The 22,548-nt window shown below is 39.2% G+C and overlaps 1 protein-coding gene across 1 annotated transcript in view; it reads right to left on the bottom strand.

Annotated features, from left to right (window-relative positions):
• SORCS3 (sortilin related VPS10 domain containing receptor 3) overlaps positions 1-22,548 on the bottom strand; it is a 2,578,554-nt gene that overhangs the window by 526,384 nt on the left and 2,029,622 nt on the right. The window contains exons 10-11 of the mRNA XM_069239432.1: positions 11,878-12,024; positions 3,927-4,029 (exon numbers count right to left, since the gene is read on the bottom strand). Coding sequence (XP_069095533.1) covers positions 3,927-4,029; positions 11,878-12,024 — 250 coding nt within the window. The remainder of the gene's footprint in view (positions 1-3,926; positions 4,030-11,877; positions 12,025-22,548) is intronic.

Consider the following 22,548-nt stretch of genomic DNA (forward strand, 5'->3'; position numbering starts at 1 on the left):
GCCCAAAATTACAAAGACCCAACATGCACAAGTCAATATATCACTATTTAAAGGTTTAAATGAGTCTCAATCCTTAAGAATCAGTGATTGTATCCTTTTAACACAGTACTTGGGATAAGTAAAAAATAACGACACACAGGGGCTGCAGAGGGAGAGAAGCGTCAACAAGTAAGGCAATGAGTTGGATCTTTGAGCACGGCAAAGATGATGCATTGTTTCTTTCCACGCTGCAAGGCGATGTGTCGATTTCCAGGAGCGCAGCCTTGGTTCCTCACTGCGATGCAGGGGTATTTTGATGTCCAGGGACGATACGTTGAAAATCCAGAGCAAATTGGTAGGAAGGAGCAGGCACTACACCACTGTGGTAAGTGATGCAGCAATTGTTCCAGCCATGAGGTAGGTGCTGAGTTGATTTCTGCAGGCGTTGCATTTATGATGCACAGGGATTTTCTTCTGTTTGGTGAAGTCTTTGTTGGCACTCTGACTTCAGAAACAGGAGGCAAACTCAATCCAAGCCCTTGGAGAGCACTTATGGATGAAGGCAGAGTCCTTCCAGCAGGGTCAGGGGCCAATAGGCAGCAGGGCAACAAGCAGGAGAGCAGTCCTTTCAGCAAAGCAGTCAAAATGAGTCCTTTGAGCAGCCAGACAGTCCCTCTGACTCCAGGTGCAGGTCTAGAAGTGTCAGAGTTGGTGGGGTGACAGATCCCGTATATATACCCAAAAGTGCCTTTGAAGTGGAGGAACCTTCAAAGAGTGGTTTTGAAGTGCACAGGTTCCCCTTTCAACCCAGCCCTGTCTACCAGGACCCCTGTGTGTGTGTGTGTGTGTGGGGGGAGGGGTTATCAGTCTTTTGTGGGAGGTCAGGCCACTGGCTCTTGAAGTGTAAGAGAGAGCCCCTCCACCCTTCCTGCCCAGAGGAATCCATCTGTATGCAGATGAATGCAGATGCAGCTGAGTGCCCTGTGTTTATAGCTGTCTGGGTGGAATGCACAAGGGGAGCTGTCAACCAGCGCAGACCAGACCTGGATTGGAGACAGGTTGTAAGGCACAGATTGCACTAAGTGCAGAGAAAAGCCTACTTTAGAAAAGTGGCATTTCTGAAATAGTAATATAAAATCCAACGTCACCAGTAAGTAGGATTTCTTACTACCATTCCAATTATACCAAATATGACAAGTCTCTTCCTCTCAGATCAGCAATTACCACCTAAAAGCACATAAGGGGATATCTAGTGCTGGCCTATGAGAGGAGCAGGATTCACAGTAGTGAAAAGCGACTTTGGGAATTTTCAATACCAAGACATGTAAAACATATAAGTATGTGTCCTGCCTTTTACTTACAGAGCACCCTGCCATATAGGTTACTTAGGGCCTACCCTAGAGGTGACTTATATGAAAGAAAAGGGGAATTTAAGGCTTGGCAAGTAGTTTTAAATACCAAGTCAGAGTTGCAGTGAAACTGCACACACAGGCCTAGCAATCTCAGACCTGAGACATGGTTAGGGGGCTACGTATGTGGGTGGCACAATCATTGCTGCAGGACCATTAGTAGAATTTAATTTACAGGCCCTGAGCAAATCTAGTGCACTTGACAAGGGATTTGTAGGTAAAGTAAATATGCCAATTGGGTCTGAGCCAATGTTACCATGTTTAGGGGAGAAAGCACAAGTGCTTTAGCACTGGTCAGCAGTGGTGAAGTGTGCAGAGTCCTAAAACCAGCAAAAACGAGGTCAGAAAAAGAGAAGAAGGGCAAAACGTTTGAGGTGATCCTTCAGAGAGGGCCTTTTTCCAACACCCAGTTTTTAACAGCCTGTTATTTATAGAACTTTGAAATGGCAAAAATGTGTTTATGGATCTCTATAGAACAAACAGCAGAAGTAAATTGGGATTTCTGGACATAGGGTCTTTTAAAGCAAATTGACTAAACAGTTTCTCGGTTGCAGCACCCAAAACAGTGTCCTATTCATGGGTGTAGCTTTGGGGGTTTTGTGATATTTCACCACCCTAATAAACATATTTTGTGAAAAATAGTTGGGTACAGGTGCTTTCTGCTGGATGTGGTGAGGTCTGTCAGATTCCAAAAGGAATGCTTGCCAACACAGACAAAACACATACACACTGTCTGCTGCTTTCCGTTTGGAAAGACTTAAAAAATGTTGAATATTTCATGAAATAATGTGCTTTCGCTCACTCAGTACCCTTTCCGCTGCCTCTTAAGACCCTCTCTTGTTCCCTGCTTGTCCTACAGAGTTTTTAATATTATGTGCAACTGTGATTGTCGGGAAATCTGAAGCTCACTATCCCCCTCCCCTCTTACTGATCAAGCTACCAGGTCTTATGCTTCTTGTACTAAAAATGAATAGCTAAAACAAACCTGTAAACTATAAATATTGCACACTTTCATTTAAATATTTGAGTTATGTTAAAGACCACAAATATTGAGATCAGATGTAATTTGTTAATGGAAGACACACTTTACATATGTATGTGAGGCTTGGAATCTCATATTTTATACATGGCTGCTCGTTTTTTTAAGATCTTGCATGGCCCAAGTCAACAAATGCTCACTTGCACACCTTAAAAGAAGTTCTGACAGTGAAATCTATGAGCTTAGGTTTAGTTCAGAGATCATTTTCACCTGCAGATGATATTTAGCACCGTGGTCAATCTTCTACTATGGTGGATCTTTCATGATTTTATGTTTAGTGCGAGGGGTGGAAAATAACAAATTAAACAGGTTTTGTCCTTCTGGATTTCTGCACCAGGATTCTCTTTGGCTCTTTTCTCTGTCAGGAAGAGTTTTCTGTTTTTCTGATTTGTACATTTCAATTAAAAGCTACAGGATCAGCAAGGCAACCCCTAAATGACGGCCATGCTCCCCCAAATGTTTTAAGAGATGTAGAGTACTTATCTTTCCAGCAATTACTAATGAATAGTGACCATGTGCAGCAACTTGCATTCTGAATATAGGTAGTATGTGAATTACACTGCTCTTGCATAAAGTGAACAAAGACATCAATTTTAGAATACTTCATAAGTAGCAAAGAATAAATTGACAGTTAAATCTAGATGAACCTCACAAAAAACACAAGTACTTATGACAACATCATTAATCTTTTTATTCTAGCAAGATCTATAGCTATTTATTTGTACCATTTACATTCAGTACTTTGTAAACAGCACAAATCTAGAATTGACATTTATTACTTTTATTATTGATCAGAACGTTAACTAATCTTTAGTGTCATACTGAGTTTGTTTAAGCAGGGGCCCCACTGTAAATTGGTGGGACCTAGCTCTTTAAATTTGCAGTTTCCCAGCCTCATCTAGTGGTTGGGTAACTGATAGGTTTCTGATGGCAGATGGCTGAACCTTAGGTAGCTCTTCTGAATGAAACCAATGATCTGGCAGCTCACCTGCAATAAACACAGCCAGTCAATACACTGGAAGGCCTACTCAGTTTGGGCTGTGCTTTCATGAGTATGTTACTGTATTTGTGGCCAAAATAAAAGGACTGGCAAAAAAGGCATGAAAAATATGCAATGGCTCCAAGCTCCAGTAAGTAACTCTCTGGAAGCAATGCCATTGTTTTCTTTTCTTTTGGGGAAAATCGCTCCTGTTAGTTTCTTCTGATGAAAGAAATGCTGACTTTCTGCCAATTCATGGGAGCAAGCCACTTTTACAGTTTTCATGAAAGTTCTCCTGTCATATTGACAGGAGCAATTTTGGTAGAACAATTCCCACCAACACAGTAAAGAGTTCTGATGAAGGAACTGGCAGGATGATGAATATCCCACCTTGGTCTAACTGACTAGTCTCCAAATGGACAAAGGATTCAGAAATGTTTATCTTCTTGTTCATGATGAGTTAAGATATACTGCAATTTGGTTTAACATCAGTTATTGGTAGACAAATATACTTATTCACCTGTAGCCACGATAAGCCAGGGTGCAGTGGCTTTACTTGAGATGCTTCCTGAAGTATAGGGATTCTCTGATACTTGAAGATGTAAATGCAGGGAGCAGAAGGGCTGAAATGAAAAGAAAAACATTTGGGGATTATTGTTTATTTCCAGTGATCCATATGTATACATTTACCATTTTTACAGACACATCTTTCTTTAGTATAAGACGTCCCCTCCCAATGAAGTGTGGACTGCAAAGAACACAGTATTGACACATAACCTAACTAGCAATTTGATATTGGCTGTAGTTATGTGTGAGGTCAATTAAGGAGACTGATGCGAGAAAAAATATTGCAGACGTGTTAATTATTTAAATTCTTTTACTGAAATACTTCTCACATACTTTTGCCATCTGTCCCATGATTAGTAGAGCAACATTGGTGTATGTTTGATAATGAAGATCAGACTTGGTTATAGTAGGTAGTAGGTGTGCCAGATAATATTGAAGATGACAGGTAAAATGGTGATTCTTATGGCACATCACTTGTGATGTTAAAGCAAATTGATTTCAAATAATCTTAGCAAATGTATTGGTCATGAACAATCTAATCGACTGAATACATTTTGCAAATATAAAAAAATTTCTCTTTACAGAGGGGTTTTTCCGTCTTGCAGTCACAGCATGTTTCTCTTTTGAGTTAAGGCCCTAAAACACATTTCTATTAGCTAGAAGGCTAGCTTCAGCTAAGCTTAGACCCTCTTTACCCATGTCATCTTCCTGTAGGATAGTCCTCCTTTTTGCCATGGTCACCCCAAACTTTCTGACTGATATTGGTAATTAGTGACACTAACTGCAAACCAGTCCTGTGGCCAGTGCTCCGTGTAAAATGGAATATGCAAATTAGGCTAATTATAATTGGCTATACCAACCTACCTATAAGTTCCTAGTGTATGGTAGGACATGTAGCTTTATGGTACCCAGTATAGATAGTACACCCATAGGTGCACTGCTGTGGTGCCCAGTGTCATTTCAAAAGCAGGACTGCCTTGCTGGCTCCTTTTAAGTTAAAGTTAAACCAAAATTCAATTTTAAAATTAAAAGTGCTTCCAAAGACCTAAGCTACCTTATTTTTACATATAAGTCACCCCTGAGGTATGCCCTAAGTGCCCCAGGGTTGGGTGCAGTGGAATTGTAAGCAGGGACTTTATAAAAGATGTCTTACAAGCCCTGGTGAGGGAAAAATACCCACATTTGTTTTCCTACTGTAGTGAATGGGCTCCAAAGGCGAACATGGAGAAACTTTATTTTAAAATAATAAAGTCTCATTTTCCATAGGAAGTGGGTAAATATAGCAAATTTGATATCAAATTAAAAGTCAGTCTTTGCAATCTGAGACAGGCTGCCTTGATGAGTTGTGAAGTGGCCTGGGAGCATTTGGTGGTAGGAGATCTTCCTGAGCAGATGGTAGAACAGGATGGGGAAAGAACAAGCAAACTGGACTTCAAAGGAGGGAAGGGCACTTGGGACAGCAACTGGACCTCCCCCATTTCCACTAACCCCACACAGCCAGATGCCCCTTGTTTAGATTGAGTGGGTTGGAAAGGGGCGTGTTAAGGGAAAGTTAGCTCCACTAGTGGGAGGACTCAGCCAGCTCTAAACTCTAAGATTACATTTTTGCCATCTTGGATTTTGGAGGAATGTTGCGCCCTGGGATTGATTGTTGCCACACTTCTGAGGAAGTGGTCACTCAAGAAGGTGGTGGCATGCACTTGATTGGACAGGAGCACCCCCCTGCTTTCCACTTCCGGAGCAAGGATACATATGGCAGAGCTGCCCAACATTCAACATCTCTACTGGAAAAAGTCAAGAAGAAGAAGAACTGCCCTCCTGACCCTGGGCCTGCACCTGGACACTGCACTCAGAAGGACTGCACCAGCTGCACACTTTGGGCTTCATCAAGAAAAGGACTTTACTTCTACAACTTCAAGAAGGGACTCCCTGTAAGTTACAGATAGAAAGGAGCTGACCAGGATCCCATGCACCACATCCTACACATATTGCCCTGCTGACCAGTGGTCATCTTAAGGATTTGAATGAGGTGTATTCTGGGAGTTGAAGTCCTAACACCCAAGAAACAATTCAGAGCTTCTGGAACCTTGGGGTGAGTTGTGGACACTTGAAGGACCTTAAAGGTACTTCTGGAAGAAGATCCAGAAGTTTGGTGAAGTTTGGAGCAACTTTGCAAAAAAGCTCAATAAGTTGACAGACCTGATGACGAGAGTCAAGCCAGCCAACGTCGACTATGACCCGGCCTGACTTGCAGGTTCATCCCGCTGAAAACCTCCAGAATGTCAGACTTTCAGGATTTGGCCAAAGTCTTGTGAAAAGGCAATTCAACTACGTCGCATTGAAATTAGCTTGTGAGGAGGGTTGTCCGACATAGGGTAAGAAAAGCTTCCAAAAAGTTTCTTAGTCCAAAGGTAAAATTTTGACCAAGCTCCTCGCACAGTGTATCTGAGGAGGGCTCCATCATGGTCGGCCTCAACTTTTGACTTTGTCCCAGTCGGAGGACTTCTTCCTGAAAAAGCTGTCACCTGTCTCCTAAGTTAAGCCTAACTGCTTGTGGCAAAGCTACTAAGGGTTGAGCCAGAATTAAATTTTTGAGACCTTGACTGGACCTAGTGGGGGTTTGTGGCGTATTGCTAAGTGTAGGTACTTGTCCGCCCTTACCAATAATCCACTTTCCAACACTTCCACATAATGGCACAGAATGGTTATTATAACTGATAATACTACTAGTAGCTCCTAGTCACCAGTACACAAGTATTTGTTAGCTTACTTGAAAGACCTCTTGATCCACAGTGTCAAATGCAGAAAATAGGTTCAGTAGTATAAGATATGCGGATTTGCCTGACTATTAATTTATTGCTTTTTCCATGTAAGACACAAGAAATAGAACATCTGGGATTTTAAATTTATTCTCCCATTTCTTTCTTGTTTGTGCATTACTTAGATGTTTTAATTTAGGGCTGCTAACTACTTGAATACCAAAATTTACACAATTTAGCTATTTATGTCTCCCTCTTCTGTTAATCTCCTCATGTGAACTTTGTGTCAACTTTTAATTAAACTTTCATTTAAAGCTACCATTCTCATATTATGCTCAAAATGTGACTAAATAAGCCGACTTAATTCTATATATGCATCTGTTAGACCATAAAAGTCATTAAAATACTGTTTGTTCAGTATTCACTTAGGTAGAAACATTGACTAAACTTTGTCACAATGCGAGGACATTTCCTGCAGGGGAGGACAAAGAAAGACATGAAGCAGGAGGAACAAGACACAGTCCAGGCACGGTGGAGCAGGAACAGCATGGGTGGGGACTGGCCTCCAATAAAGTAGAAGAAGCATGAATAACCATGATGCCCTAAAATAATGAAGAACACTATAATACAATACCTGTATTTGTGCAGTCTGTTCATCCTACATCAGGATCAGGACACAACAACTGGTGACAAAGGGAAATGGTATCCACTACTCACAGAATGCTGAAGGCCTGAGCAATAGACACCATAGCAGAAATTGTGAATACCTAGTTTGTCCAGCCCAACGCAGATTGTCCAAGGAGAGTGGAACTCAGATTGTCCACATCCTTGAGGTAGAAAAAAACATCAACAACCATGGGCAGCAAAAGAACAAGGAGAAGCAGAAAGTGACCAAGAAGACTGTTGAATGCCTCCAGCAACCCACACAGTTCAGAAAAGTAGCCCACACTGAGCACAAGTAGTCCCTAAGGGAGACATAGCCAAATATGGTGCTGTTAAGAGGGCAGAAGATCCATATCCAGGGCATGAGTGCCTAAAGAATGTTAATCATTCTCTCTCCAACTCAATGAGTCAACCATGAGTGTGCAAATGCTCCAGGAAGTAGGGAAGTGAACTGTTCCTCCAGACAGGTCTAAAGGAAGAAGACATGCAGTTGTTTGTGAAAGGCAAGAACTCCAAATCAACAAATCTTAAGCAGCAGCTGTGCGAAAATGCACTTTTTGCATAGTCACACCCACGTTTTGCTACATTTTATTGCTGGCTGGACTCTGCTCACTGAGAGACAGCTGTCCAGTGCCCAATACATGTGCTTGGCCCATCAAAAACATGACAAAAGTGACTATACTCTTTTTTTGGCACATTTAACTTACCTATAAGTCCCTAGTACATGGTACAAAATGTACCCATGCCTGTAGATTAAGTGTCACTAGTGGACTGTAGCAAATATTGTGCCACCATTAAAGTGACAATGCAAAACATGACTGTGGAATTGTCACAGGTAACCTGACTGTACAGGTTTAAACTGCAGATTCAACCTATCAAAATAACCTTTTTTGACTGGCATAAATCCTCCTTTTAAATAATAATAAATTACCCCTACACAGGCCTTCATGCCCAATAAGGAAGGATGCAATGTACTTAAAAGTAGGACATGTAAATGATTAATGTAAGCTATGACGTTTTAGTGACAAGGCCCAAAAGGTATTTTTTCCTGTAGCAGGATAAGCTGTTCCATTAAAAATAAAATTAAATCATTTTTCTGTGCCACCTAAAAAGCTCATTCTTGAACCTTTGAAAATATATACTACAAGTTTAATTCATTAGTAAAGTTGGATTTGTAATAATTATTTTACAAAAGGTACTTTTAAAAAGTCACCATGACCTGGCCTAAATCCCATAGAAGCCTATATAGCTTATGCTTCCATATGTCCCAGTAGCTGATTAGGTCCTTTTTGAGGTGCAAAAAGGCCCGACAAAATATTTTTACTGTAGCGGAGTTGGCTGCTGTATAAGAAAGCATTAAGATACAATATTATAATTACAAATGTTATCTTCGGCCATGAAACATCTACAAATTTCATTTTGGACTTTTTGAAATATTTGTTAGAAACACAGTTCTCCGGTGAAGTCAGATTTGTGATAATTATTTTAGAAAAGGTACTTTTAGAAATGTACCTTTTCCTTGTCTAAAGTCTATGGTGGCTTATTTGCATGCGCTCTGTCATTTCTCATCTAGATAGCCATACTGTTGAGGTGTGAACTTGCTTTGGAAGCTAAGACAAAGACCTTGGAAGTGGGGACGTGTTTTGCTGTGCTCAGGAACCTTATTAAAATCAAAACAGCTTCCCTTTTACAGGAAGATGTAGCTAACACATGCTCCTGTGCACTTCCTTTGTGCCCCTAACCAGTCAGGCATCAATGCCAGTGGAAGAGGAGCTGCCTTAATAATCAGGTTTGAGTGACCACAAAGGAGGGCTTGCTTGTTTCCCTGACCATGCCTTCAAGGTTGGCATAGGAGCCTTGCACGAGGGAGGAAAGGCTCTGCAATTTTGGTTTGGTTTGAGGTACAGAGAGGCAATTTAGAATTGTTTGCAGTACAGCACACAGGAACTGCTGCAAAAGTGGAGAGGGTTACCCATGGAAACATTTTCCTTATTGGCTAGGGAGGTGCAGGAGTCATCCTTTCCCACAGGCTTATGCCAGCCACTAATGGCAATCCTTGGCACATGCTGTAGAACACTACTGGGCCTGTGGAAGAGAGAATAATGATTGCACCTGCTGTTGAGATCTCTGAAGGAAGCCCTACAGGCTGGATCTGCTCTTACTTGAAACTAGGACAAAGAAGCAGACTCCAAGAGTCAGTTGGGTGACCTCCTGTTAACCTACAGGGTCACAAAAACTTTAAAAAGCCAAGTTTCCTGGAAGAGTGTCCCCCCAACCAGTTTCAAATGGACCTACATTGAACCCTGCCAGTAGCTTTTTTGCAGTGAACATAATTGGATGTGGATGCCAGTCCAACAATGGGAATGTTGTCCCATGTGGGTATGGTAAAAGGCAAGAAGTAGGAGGAGCAAAGCAATGTTCACACAATAGTAGAGCAGAGACAGCCTGGATGAGACCAGCTACCCCAGAGGAGAAGGAAAATCAAAAGGGTAAAATGTCAACCCAAAAAACCTCTCTGAGCTTGAGTATCTAACAGAGCCAAGGTAAAGGTCCAAAAGGGTATCATTTACTAACAAAAGAGAGTTTTATGGCCTCAAAAGATGACATTCAGGATCAATCAGACGATACAGTTTAGTGAGAAAAAGTGTCAGAATAATTTGGAGCTTGTCCAGAAAAATACAGTAGTATGCAATATAAATTGACTTGGAAAAGATTACTTTATCATGTAAGTAATAAGTAAGATCAAAACATGGGCTACATGAAATGAAAAACATTATACATTAACCATGTTTGGAGCCAGTAATAAAGAGAATCTCCTAAAAATTAATAATAGTATAGAACACTACTACTGTTGATGTGGTGTGTTTCACCTACATTAAAACACACAAACATGTGATGATACAGGGGATCAGCCAATATGAGCCAATATTTTACTCTACCCAGTAATAATAGTATGGTTTCAAATACAAAAGCGTACACATGTGAGATTTGGGAGAAAGAAAAAAGAAAGAGGGAAACAAAGAAAAGGAAGGATATGCATTTGATTGGTTGCCAAATCGGACTACAAATCCAACAAATAAATGGTTGTTGTATATCATCTGCTTATTCCTTCAGCATTAGAAACATCCTGATAAATATTAGTGATATGTAATGAAATCACTGGAAGAATGCGGTTACTCATGCAGGAAATGTTTAGATATGATTACTCCAAAGTTGAAACGTGGTAAGTCATATCGTTATGAGAGCAGGAGCAGAACCATGATTTGATGAAGGGTACACTAGGAACACTTGTTCAATCTAATTTCTAAATGCTCATACTGTGGCTCTCCTTCTATCATATCTTATTATGTACTAGCAGTATGTACACTGTTAACAAGTGGCATTAGACAACATTTAAAAAAGGTATGCAAAATACATATTTATAAATGGATTTCATCAAATGTCACTAATAGAACCCTTGTCTTGCTTCACCTGAGTTATTGAAGATCTGTGCACACACAGGTAGGGGTGGGCAGAATTCCACGGAGTTACATAAAACCAGTTCAATATTCCACAAAGATCTGCTAACAGGCATACAATATGTGCTGCTTGGGCTGCAATTTAGCAAGCAATGATGAAAATCAGCGACAATGGTACTATGCAGGACACAAAAGTGCCCAGGATTTAAGTTGATTTTGCTGCATCTTGAGTAGAGAATTTACTTGTGCAGCAGCAAATCTACTTGAGATGCAGCCCTCTGTCTGTGACCAACTGCGATACAAAATCACACTAGGGGAAGCCAAATCTTGCTTGCGCTCCCCAGCATGCAATTCTGGAGCTTTGGGGGAAAACAAATGTGTCACACAGAGACTGGCAGAATTTGGTTGTAACTTCATATTACAAGAGTAACAAAGAATCACCAAATTCCACCCATCCAGCAGGCAGAATGAAACATTTCACACACCCCTGCATGCAGGCCGATTGACAGGTTTCCATCGCAATGCAGAATTAGCACTGAAAATGTATTTAAATAAATGGAAAGGCAACAAACTATCAAATAATACTATGAACATTGGGGTTAAATGGTTACATCATATTACAATTTAAATGTATAGAATGTAAGTCGTTGAAATATTTGCTGTAGGAGTAAGTATTGCATAGGAATATCTTTTGTTGTTGAATGTACCACATGCCAAATTCAGGAGAATTTGTATTTTAAATAATTTCCTTCAAAGAGATGTTGCATCATAGCATAATTCTTGAACTTATTGGAGGAACATAATCGATCACACCTAAAGCGCATTAAATTGTGTTGCAGCTTCAGAAACATCTAAGCATTTTTGCAGTCTTTTAACAACCCTTCGCGCTAACTAATCTCAAAGAACAATGCCATCTAGAAAGGTCTTACTAGACTCAAATAAACGTAGCAAACGGGAAGTTCTTTACTTCAAAGGAACCAGTGTGTTTTTATTTGAAATTAACTTTAAAAACCAAAAAACTGACCAGCAGACAGTGGACAGGGTTTCCACGGAGATCTGTGTCTGGAGCTTGCAGCAAGCGCCAATCTCGTCCTTTGTTGTAGGTGATAAAAGTCTTCACTTGCTCGTCCACCTTTTTGTTCGCCAGGAATATTCCTTTTATCCCTGCTACCTAGGAAAAATAAATACAGATGAAAAACCACAGAAAGTTGGTAAGTGTGGGACTTCAAGCAACATTCAGCAAAACAGCACACGCAGGATACCTGTTTTTAGTTTCCAATAGAGTGGGACGAGTGATTGATAAGTTCCTTTTCAACAGTGCTTAATTTAATTGTTAAGAAACGAATCAAGTTTTTTTTAATTAGGAACACATGTCAAAATATGAGAAAGTCAAAAGGACAATATAGAGAAGAAACATATAGGAATTCAAAGTTCAATAATGAACACTGGAGTGCTCTTGATATTTCGGTAGGTATTTTAAGGCCTAGTTCATTAACAATTTAGAAGTCTGTATCCAGAAGTTTAAGACCTTACATAAATTTACATTTTTTAAACGTTTACAAGGTGATACCTACACACAAAATCTTTGTGAATAACAGAGGAACAATAGCATCTCCAATAAAAAATGTTATTATTCATTACAATTTGTAGCTAGGTGGTTTTTGGTCAAGCGTGACATGTTGCTAATGGTCAACATTTTATTTATAAACAACTAAAAAACGATTATAGAGAATTACTATTGTCTACTAAAGGTGACTAAAAGATTAGTTTTTTCCTGCACCTTTTAATTGAGCTGTGTTGTGATTCTATAAACATGCCTCAACATGCTTCTATTAAAATGGTTAAAGCTTAAACGTATTAACCTCTTGACTGCCTGGGTCAAGCCACTTTCTAAATGTTTGCACAGAGCTAACTTTAGAGGAACTCTTCTCTTGAAGGTTTGGGCCTTGTACCCATGCCACATACATATGATTTAGAAAGCTTACTTGGCACTAGTTTTTATGGTGTGTATATAGATTTAGAATATATACGCTCACACCCACACATACATAACTGTAATTTGCTCTCCCTGTCAAACACTGCTTATGACTTCACATAATATATTCCACCTGAAATGTCAAATGACATAATTGATGACATCACAAATACATCACTGATGATATCTTCCAATAATTGTGTCAGCATGCTAGATGCTTTAAGTTCTGGGAGTAATTAGACAAGTTAAAAATGAGACTGAAGTATTTAAAATATAATGGATATTTTAGCTTCTGTGCAATAGAGATTGTATATATGTCATGTCAACACACCCACATTTAGTGGATGTCAGACTTGTATTCACTTGCCGAAAAAACAAATAACTTCAACAGATTTTAATGAATTCACATACTTTTTTGAGTTAGACGACCAACAAAATAAGTATTTGTTATTAATTAATCTCAATTCAAGCACCCATGAAACAATTTACAATCAAAAGGTTGGCATATATGCATTCTTGAGTGAGAAGCCACCTTTGACAAGGTACAGTGGATAACCTTCTGTTGATTTGTAAAATATGCAGTACACCTTGCTGAGATGAACAGTATACCATACAACTGTAGAGCCATGATCTAAATGACACTGTGATTTAAAATGTGTAAATGGTCACGCCTCCATTGTACATTTTTGAGCAATATGTAATTACTCAAAATGTCACGAGGTTCTGCATCTAAACATGAACAACGTATGCATCTTCCCATAGCAAAGTTGGTCTATGCATCTGTATGACAATTGTTTAACAGGGGCTTGAAGCCAAACATGTTCAGATGGATAATCTTTTGTGAACAGAAGTTTAACATTTCTCACAGATTTTCGTCTAGAAGATTTGCCATTAAGGCAGAACCTACTGTTGAGTATCCTTTTGCATTCCACACCAGTTGCTTTCAGCTTTTAGCTAGGTTACAAAGCAGTACTGCTTGCACCCAGATATTTAGTGGTAGGGAAACCATGCACCATCTAACATCCACAACGCACTGCCACACTTGGCTCCAGGGGTAACAGTAGGTACCCCTTGATCACCCAAGTGATGCACTTCTAATCACAGTAGCTTTTGCCTTTAAATGACTGCACACCCTTTATTAACAATTGTATTTTTGAAATGATGTAGAGGTTTATTGAGAAATGTGTCATTCCTTATGTCATCATTAATGGTATTTAAGATGTCATGTTATGTCATTTAACATGTCATGAGTGATGTAATATGTGAGGTCATAATCAGTACCTCATGGGGTGCAAGTTATTGCTAGTTTACTAAACTATAACTCACACATTTCAGTGTTTTTTCTGTTCATAAACATAAGTTCTTATCTGATTTCAACACTTAACTAAAACATCATAATACCCTCAACCTTGTTCATTGAGTTTCTGAAGTTATTTTTTTAATGTATATTAAGATCCTTTTACCAAACCTAACCAGAAGGTCACTTTAACCTTTTATATTCTTCACTTATTTTTGGTGTTTTTTGTCAGATATAAGTGGAGCATACACTTAACTTCCTATATGCAACCAACCACTCCACAGCACACAGTCTTTGACTGAGTCTTGCAGAAGATTTGATGTAGGGCTTGATCTCTTGCCAGGCCCAGTACACAAACTCTGTGGGTGACATGCACCCATTATCTTTTGGCCAGACAAGCCCACTGGTGTACAACATTCGTCTGTGCACAGTGGGGCATTGCCTGCAGAATTTTCTGTCCCCCTCCCCAATGGGGTCCAACCTTCGGCTGTTTTTTATTTAATTTTTGATTTGCAGGTTTTTATCTTTTTTCAGGACTCAGTCCGAGTCGCCCAGTCGTGTAATGCTAGCAGCAACATTTTCCCTCATGTTGTAGCATGTCATTCAAATGATTTCAATATTGTTGCTCCCTTTCTGGATCAGTGACACCGGTCAATCAAAACAAGTATTTTGGACTTTGGTGCTGCATTAGATAACTTTAACTTTTATCCCCTTCATGCCCACCTGAAGCACTTCTTTAAATGCTAAATTTCCAAAAAGGACTCAAAGGATTTACATCAAATAACAAAATGCACACTTTCTGAGTAAAATTCGAACGTTGTGCCAAATTGTTTGTACTTTCATTCAGCTGTAATTCCTGTGTATCGTAGTGCAAGCTTTCCTACAGGAATTAAAATCACACTTTGGGGGCCTCCCTCCATTTTCTTGGCTTCTGCTTGAAGGAATAGAGCAGAACTTTCCACCAAGGAGCCAAAGTCAATTAATGCAATTAATGCAATTTCATCAAATGTTGATAATTTTTAAGAAAACAAAAATTCTTTCATTACATGGAAAGTCTGAACTAAAATATAAGAGTGCTATATATATATATATATATATATATATATATATATATATATATATATATATATACAAAGGTTACAGGGACGATATAGTTAGGAAAAAAAATGAAAAAAAAATACAAACATTCACTGGAAAAAAAAGGTTACAGGGACGTTATATTTAGGCTCACATTTTAAACGTACATAACTTTAGACATTTGCTACTTATAGTGAGAGTTATCTCAAGTAACTATTACTTGTGTCCCAGGGTAACAATAACTCATGCCCCAGTGGCCCCCCAAGGCTAGGCTGGTGTAAGCACCCAACCTCATACCATGCACAGCCTTCACCCGTGTGCACCAGAGGTTGCCCGCAAGATCTGCCCTGCCACCAGACCTGCAGCCAACCTCCCTAAACACCCAACCCCATGCTGTGCATTACCCTTTGGCCATGCATGGTGGGAGTTCTCTGCAGCCTCTCTGGGTGTGAGAATAAGTGTGAGAGGGTGTATGTGGTGGTGGTGAGAGTGGCTGTCAGATTGTCTGTCTGGGTGTGAGAGTGCGTACATCAGTGTTTTAATGGGTGCATCAGTGTATGCACAGGTCTGTGAGTGGATGCATAAGGGTGCCAGTGGGTCTGCAAGTGGGTGTGTGTAATTCTGAGTGGGTCTCTAAGTAGCAGCACCATGGTTGCTGAAGCAAAATTTCATCCCTGTTCCCTTCCTTGCATGCATACATGCATGCAGGGAACATAGATGAAAGCTCCTATTTTTGACAGCTGACATGCTAGACAGGAGTGTTTGCTGTGGCTTGGCTACAGCTTCAAAGTTGCAGTCAAGCTACAGCAAACAGCTATGTCCTGGGGTAGGCATCCTGGGACATAGCAGGAGCTGGGCATGGGCGGTTGCAATCACCAAGCCATCAGTGGCTCCTTGAGGGGTGCCACACAGCCATCCTCCTATGTGGAGATAGCACCAGGGAGGTGGTGGTGCCTGGGCCCTGGTGGTCCAAAACAGACCCCCTTTAAATTATTTAATATTTGCCCAGGGAGGTAGTGATCCCCACGGCTGTGGGGGGCCCAAGTGTCCCCCCCACACTCAATTTCCAGAATGCCTTGGGGGTGGTGATCCCCGGGGCTGTGGGGGAGGCCTGATGGCCTTCCCCACCTAATAAAATCATTTTGCCCTGGGTATGGTGAAGTGGTGTCAGCCAATCAGATCTCAGCACAAGACCGGGAGGGGTGGCCAATCCTTCATGTCCCTAGATATATAAATTTGGATTTTTCTTAATGTCTCTAAACCAACTGAATGGATTTACACCAAATAACAAAAAGTGGATTTTTCTGGACCAAGAACTACCTTTCTCCAAAATTTTGTGTCATTTGGTCGGGTGGTTTTGGCGCTATCGTTGTTGGATATTTTTACCATGGGAATAAACATTGGAAACTCTCTAAATTTCCCCCCCCCCTTTATCTCAGCTCCTGATTCACAGATCATCCCGAAACATCCCAGACAGCCGCTCACATCACTACTGAAATTTTGGGAATGTTTTATTGAAGATTCGTCTAGTGGCACCAAAGATATAAGCAAGCAAAAACAGCTTTTTCTATAAAAAACGAGGTCCTAGGTCCTAGCTATGACTACCTAGTTATGACTGCCACTATGCTATATATATCAACATGGTCTCGGTGCGTTGTGATGTTTAACGTGGAAAAGGTGACGCATTTTCAGCTGGCGTGTTGTGTTTGATTGATGAGGGCTCGCTACCCTGCTGAGACGCCGCATGGAAGAGGCCGGAACTTAGCGGTTTGGTAGTTTTGGAGATTCATGGAATTTCAGCCCGCCCGAAGCAGAAACACAGTGATCGCCATTTGTATGACATCCGAGTCAGTTTGGGAAACGGCCCGGGGAAGGAATATGGGGGGCACAGAACACCGTGAAATGGTGTATGTAAACACATTTATTAAACTTGACTTTGATGTCTTTTGAGGAGCAACAGCAGAAATGTATCTTCAATAACAGTAATTTTTCTGTAAAGTTTGGCAAGCGGAACGAATGTTCCAATTAAAGCTTGGAATTATTCAAGCGAGGGAGTTTGTAGGCACAGCATATTTAAAGATTGTTAATTCAAGAACGACATAATGGCAGCCAGTAGAGAACAGAAACGCCAGATGGCAGCTGAGAAACTCTTTACATTCACGGATGGCAGATCTAATACAGGAGAGGCATTTAAGGTTTAAGGGACAGAAAGAGGAATTGTCCAAAAAACAGCTGTGGGACAATCTATGGAAATTGTTTAAATGTGAACAATCGAAATGATGGGAGTCCACCACTTTGCAAAAATATGTGGACTGTGAGCGAATGCCATGTGATCTGAGAATCTTTATCTTTCCAACGGTGTTTAAACCTAACCCTGAAATGCTGCAAGAATGGGCAGCCAGTAACCATAATTGTTCTATGGGCAAGTTGAAAAAGCGGCAGCAGAAATAGACAAAAATATTGTGTCTCTTAAAGATAAATGCAGTATGGAAGAATTTGACAATAAGATGGAAAAGATACAAATGAAACTGGACAAATTAGAAGCTGAGATTATGGCTAAGAAACAACGCAAGTTCCAAAGAGATGAATGTGATTATGAGAAAGGTCAAATATTAACTTTTGCACGCAGGTTTGAGCACTTAAGAAGCAGTGTGGGTGATCAGAATCAGGTGATGAATATAGTAAGTGCACCGGTTACATCAGTAACAGCACCACCTTTACCTTTGGGCAGTAACACTGCCCTTTCAGACACAGTGTACAGTGAAAATAGTGAGAGTGATGTCCCTAACCAGTCAGAAACAGAAGCAGTAAAATCCCAAATTTTAAAGGAATTCAAGTTTGATGGCACAAGGAAGAATAAAAGCTCAACAAGGCAGGGGTGCCCAAGGCCACAGAGCTCGTGAAAGAGGAGGCAGAGGAGGAAACAAAAGAAACGGTGCAAGCTAAACAGACATTGAAAGTTTTTGGGGCATCCGCACAAGAAGGCAAATGACATAGGAATACCAAATAGAACAAATAGAACAGTGGTGAATCTATTTACCAATGTGCTAACCAGGGCGCAAGAAGAAGTTTTATCTTTGGGACTTTCATTTTTTCCAACATCTCATTTTGATTATACATCAAGTAGGATTGACTTGTTTCACTTTACCAGAAAACGTAGGTTAAGATACTGGCATGCTACAAAAATTATGGGTGAAAGTAGCATGATGAATGTTAGGGATGCTCCCTCTATTCTCCAAATAGGTGACTTATAAACATTACAAACTATTGGACACTTAATGGATGATGAAAGTTTGGTTAATGATCCCTTTGGAAATGTGCAGGAAGAAGGTGTAGAGACAAATTTGGACAGTGGAACGGCACATATTTTCAAACCTAAATCTATATTTTGCCAACAGGTGTCTAATGCATCTATAGAGATATTTGAAAAAATGCGTGGTTAGGGAATTTCAAAAGATGGAAGGGAAAAGGACATTTTATTGGCAAAACTTAAATAAAGAGCAATTGAAAGCAATGGTGAGTTACAGAAAAATTATACTTTAGTTATCGAACAATCTAATAAAGGAGGCAATGTCATTATTTGGCCAGTAGAAAAGTACCTGGAGGAGGCTTTAAGACAATTGAATGATACAAAACAATATGAAAGGTGTACTAGACAAATATATCTTGAATCAAATAAGGACTTTTTGGAAAATTTACAAAATTGGAACGATTAAAAAATCATTGAAAACAATTAATATTTATATTTAAAATGTGATTTTCCCAAACTCCCAGTACTTTATCTACTTCCAAAATTACATAAGGACTCAACAAATCCACGGGGTAGACCAAGTGTTTCATCTAGAGGTAGTTTATTGGAGAATACAACTAAATATGTAGACTTTTTTCTTCGATTGTTTTCTGAAGCCTTACCTTCTTATATTAAGGACACTGGTGATTTTTTGAGACGGATTGAAGGGATTGTCTGGGACGGACAATTCCTGATGCTCAGTTTAGATGTTGAAAGCTTATATACTTGCATTCCACACGAACTGGGTATCACAGCAATCAAGCATTTTTTAAGAGTAAAATCAATCTCTTTTTTACAACATACTGACATGTTATTGCAGATGATTAGAATTTGTCTAAATAATTATTTTTTCATCTTTAATAATCAGATCTATCGTCAAAACCAGGGGACAGCGATGGGAACATGCTTTGTTCCTAATTATGCAGGCCTTTTTTTAGGTTGTTGGGAGGAACAGGTAGTGTATAATTTGCACCTATTTCAGGAGCACGCAGTCCTGTGGACCCGATATATAGATGATATTTTCTGCATTTGGAACGGTAGTGAAAAAGAGGCATTGGATTTTTAAAAATCTTTGAATGAAAACTGGTTACATTTGAAATTCATGACTCATATACATCGTTCCAAAACAGAATTTTTGAATCTTAAGTTAGAGGTTAGAAATATGAGATTAACAAGTTGCTTGCATCGTAAAAAAAACAGCAGGAAATAGTTTACTCCATGCCAATAGTTGCAATCCAAAGAATCTTATATGGAATATTCCATTTGGTGAACTATTGAGAGCTAGAAGGAATTGCACTGATAATGAGGATTTCTATCATGAAGCACAGATAATGAGTAAAAGATTCCAGGAGAGAGGTTATCCTAGGAACCTTATTGATAACACGTTGAGGAAAGTGATGATGATGGATCGTGACAAACTAATTAGTTCCAAAGATGAAGGATAGCATGGGGGTATTCAGCCTATAAGATTTATTACAACATATAATGAACAAGCCAGAGAAGTAAGGTGTACCGTAAATAAACATTGGGATATATTGAAGTTGGATGAAAAGTTGGTAAAGGCAATTGGGGAAAGACCACAGATTACCTTTAGAAGATGTGCTCCCTCAAAGATAAACTATGTTCTAGTCTTTTTGAATCTACTAGAAGTCAGAAACAGTCATTGATACAGGGCTTTTTTATTAGTAGCTCCTGTAAGGCATGTAAAGGTAGTAAAAATTGTAAACAAATACAACTATCCCAACATACTCAACCCTTTGTGATAAAGAAACACCTTAATTGTAATAATTAATTTTGCATCTATGCATTACAATGCCCATGTGCCATATGTTATATTGGTAGTACCATTCATAAAATGAAAAAAACAAACTTGTATTAGAACATATGAGGGCTATATATAGGGAAGATAAAACATATCCCATAGCCAGACATTTTGCACAATGCCATGGAAAAAATAGTAGCCTTCTGAAATTCTGTGTACTGGATAATGTTTCTTTAAATGTAAGGGGAGGAAATAGAGAACAAGAATTGCGAAGACTTGAATCAAAATACATTATCAAATATAGAACAATGTCTCCTGAAGGTTTTAACCTTGATGAAGAATAATCAGTACATTTAGGATGACTTGAGCTGTCATATGTTTACAGTGTACATGGTATGCAGGTGAACATACATAGAATATATGCATATATATATATACAAAAATATCGTTCTTTGAAATTGAGCAAGTTGATTCAAGTATGTGCATGTACATAATAATAATGATCGCATTTTTGATTTTGTTGGAATGATTTAGATACAACTGAGGCAAACGCAAAAGAGTTATTATATAAAGGCCAGAAGGAGAACAGGAGGAGATCTAAATTGTGATGTATGAAAAGTTTCTTCTTTTTTTTACATAAACATGGTTATATAAAATGTTATTACTAACTCGTGAATTTGATATGCACATTGATAATAGATAAGTTAAGATGCATATTTAAGGTTAACATATGAGATTGTGATGGTATAATGGTATATATAAGTTGATATGACAATGATATTAGTAATAATCAAGAAGGGGATATGATAGAGAATCTATGTTCTTAGTTGTATATTAAGTACAGGTTGGATTACTTTGATTATTGTTTATTTATTTATTTTTATTATTTTGATCATTTTGATTAATTTTTATTTGATTATATGTAGGTTTCATATTTCTGTAAATATATCTTTTTGTCGATTTCAATTTAATATAACATATTGAAAGGAATAGTAAGTACACTTGAAGATGGCCGTCAGTTTTTTTGTAGAAAATTTCGTTATGTTAGTCCTCCGTTAATGTCATTGGGTTTGTGAGAAAATGGTGGTGGCATTTAAAATAGTAATAGAAGCAGGCACTTGCATCAACCTGTGATCAAGGGGCGAAAGCTCCGAAACGCGTAAGTTTTTTTAAATAAATCCACTGGTGCTCAACATGGTCTCAGCACGTTGTGATATTTAACGCAGAAAAGGTGACGTGTTTTCAGCCTGCGTGTTGTGTTTGATTGATGAGGGCTCGCTACCCTGCTGAGACGCTGCACGGAAGAGGCCGGAACTTAGCAGTTTGGTAGTTTTGGAGATATATATATATATATATATATATATATGTACATATATATATATATTAAAACAAAGCCGTTCAGGGTTAGAGAGATGCATAAATTATGCTAAAGAGAAGAGAGAACTCTTCCCAAGTTTAGCTCCAGTTAGGAGCACCCTTCAACACCAGCGACACTCTGGATTTGCTCACCTCAAATGTCTGTTTATCTAGCAAAGTTTTTAAGCAAAGGATCGGCACAGTGTTATCCATGCCAAGCTAAATAGGCACAAAGAATTTTGCTGTTTGGATAGCAAAAATCTTTAAGCATAGGATTGACACGGTGTCCTCTTTGCTGTGCTCTAAACTGACAAAGGCCATTCACCACTCCAGGCACAATATCACAGCTTTGGACTGGTAAAATACCATCCAAGCCAACCTGGAAGGAGTAAAAGCAACCCCTGACACATGTTTCGCGCTCATTAGAGCTCTTCAGAGGGCTTTAGCTTTGTCCATACACAAGGGAGCGCCCAGTATAAGTCAAAACAAAGCCCTTTTATGGTTAGAGTGACACATAAAAAGATAATTTATGCGTCACTTTAACTGTCTCACTGAAAGATGGTAACATTGGCTTACACCCAATTAGCACATTTATTTACCTGTAAGTCCCTAGTAAAGTGGTACAACATGTGTCCAGTGCCTGTAAATTGAATGCTGGCAAAATAAACCTTTTGCCAGGCCTACACCTTTCTTTTTAATATATATGTCACCATAATGTAGGCTCTAAATAGCCCATATGGCAGGGTTCAGTTAATTTGAAATTTTGACATGTACTTGTAACTTTTACATGTCCTGCTGGTGAAAAACTCTTAAACCTTTTTTTCACTACTGTGACGCCTACCTCTCTAACAGGATAACATTGGGTTGCCTTATTACATTTAATAACTGCTAACATTTGATTGGGAACAGGTGAGCATTTCATATTTAGTGTCTGAGTAA

Source organism: Pleurodeles waltl, chromosome 6 (assembly GCF_031143425.1).
Source record: "Pleurodeles waltl isolate 20211129_DDA chromosome 6, aPleWal1.hap1.20221129, whole genome shotgun sequence".
NCBI lineage: Eukaryota > Metazoa > Chordata > Amphibia > Caudata > Salamandridae > Pleurodeles > Pleurodeles waltl.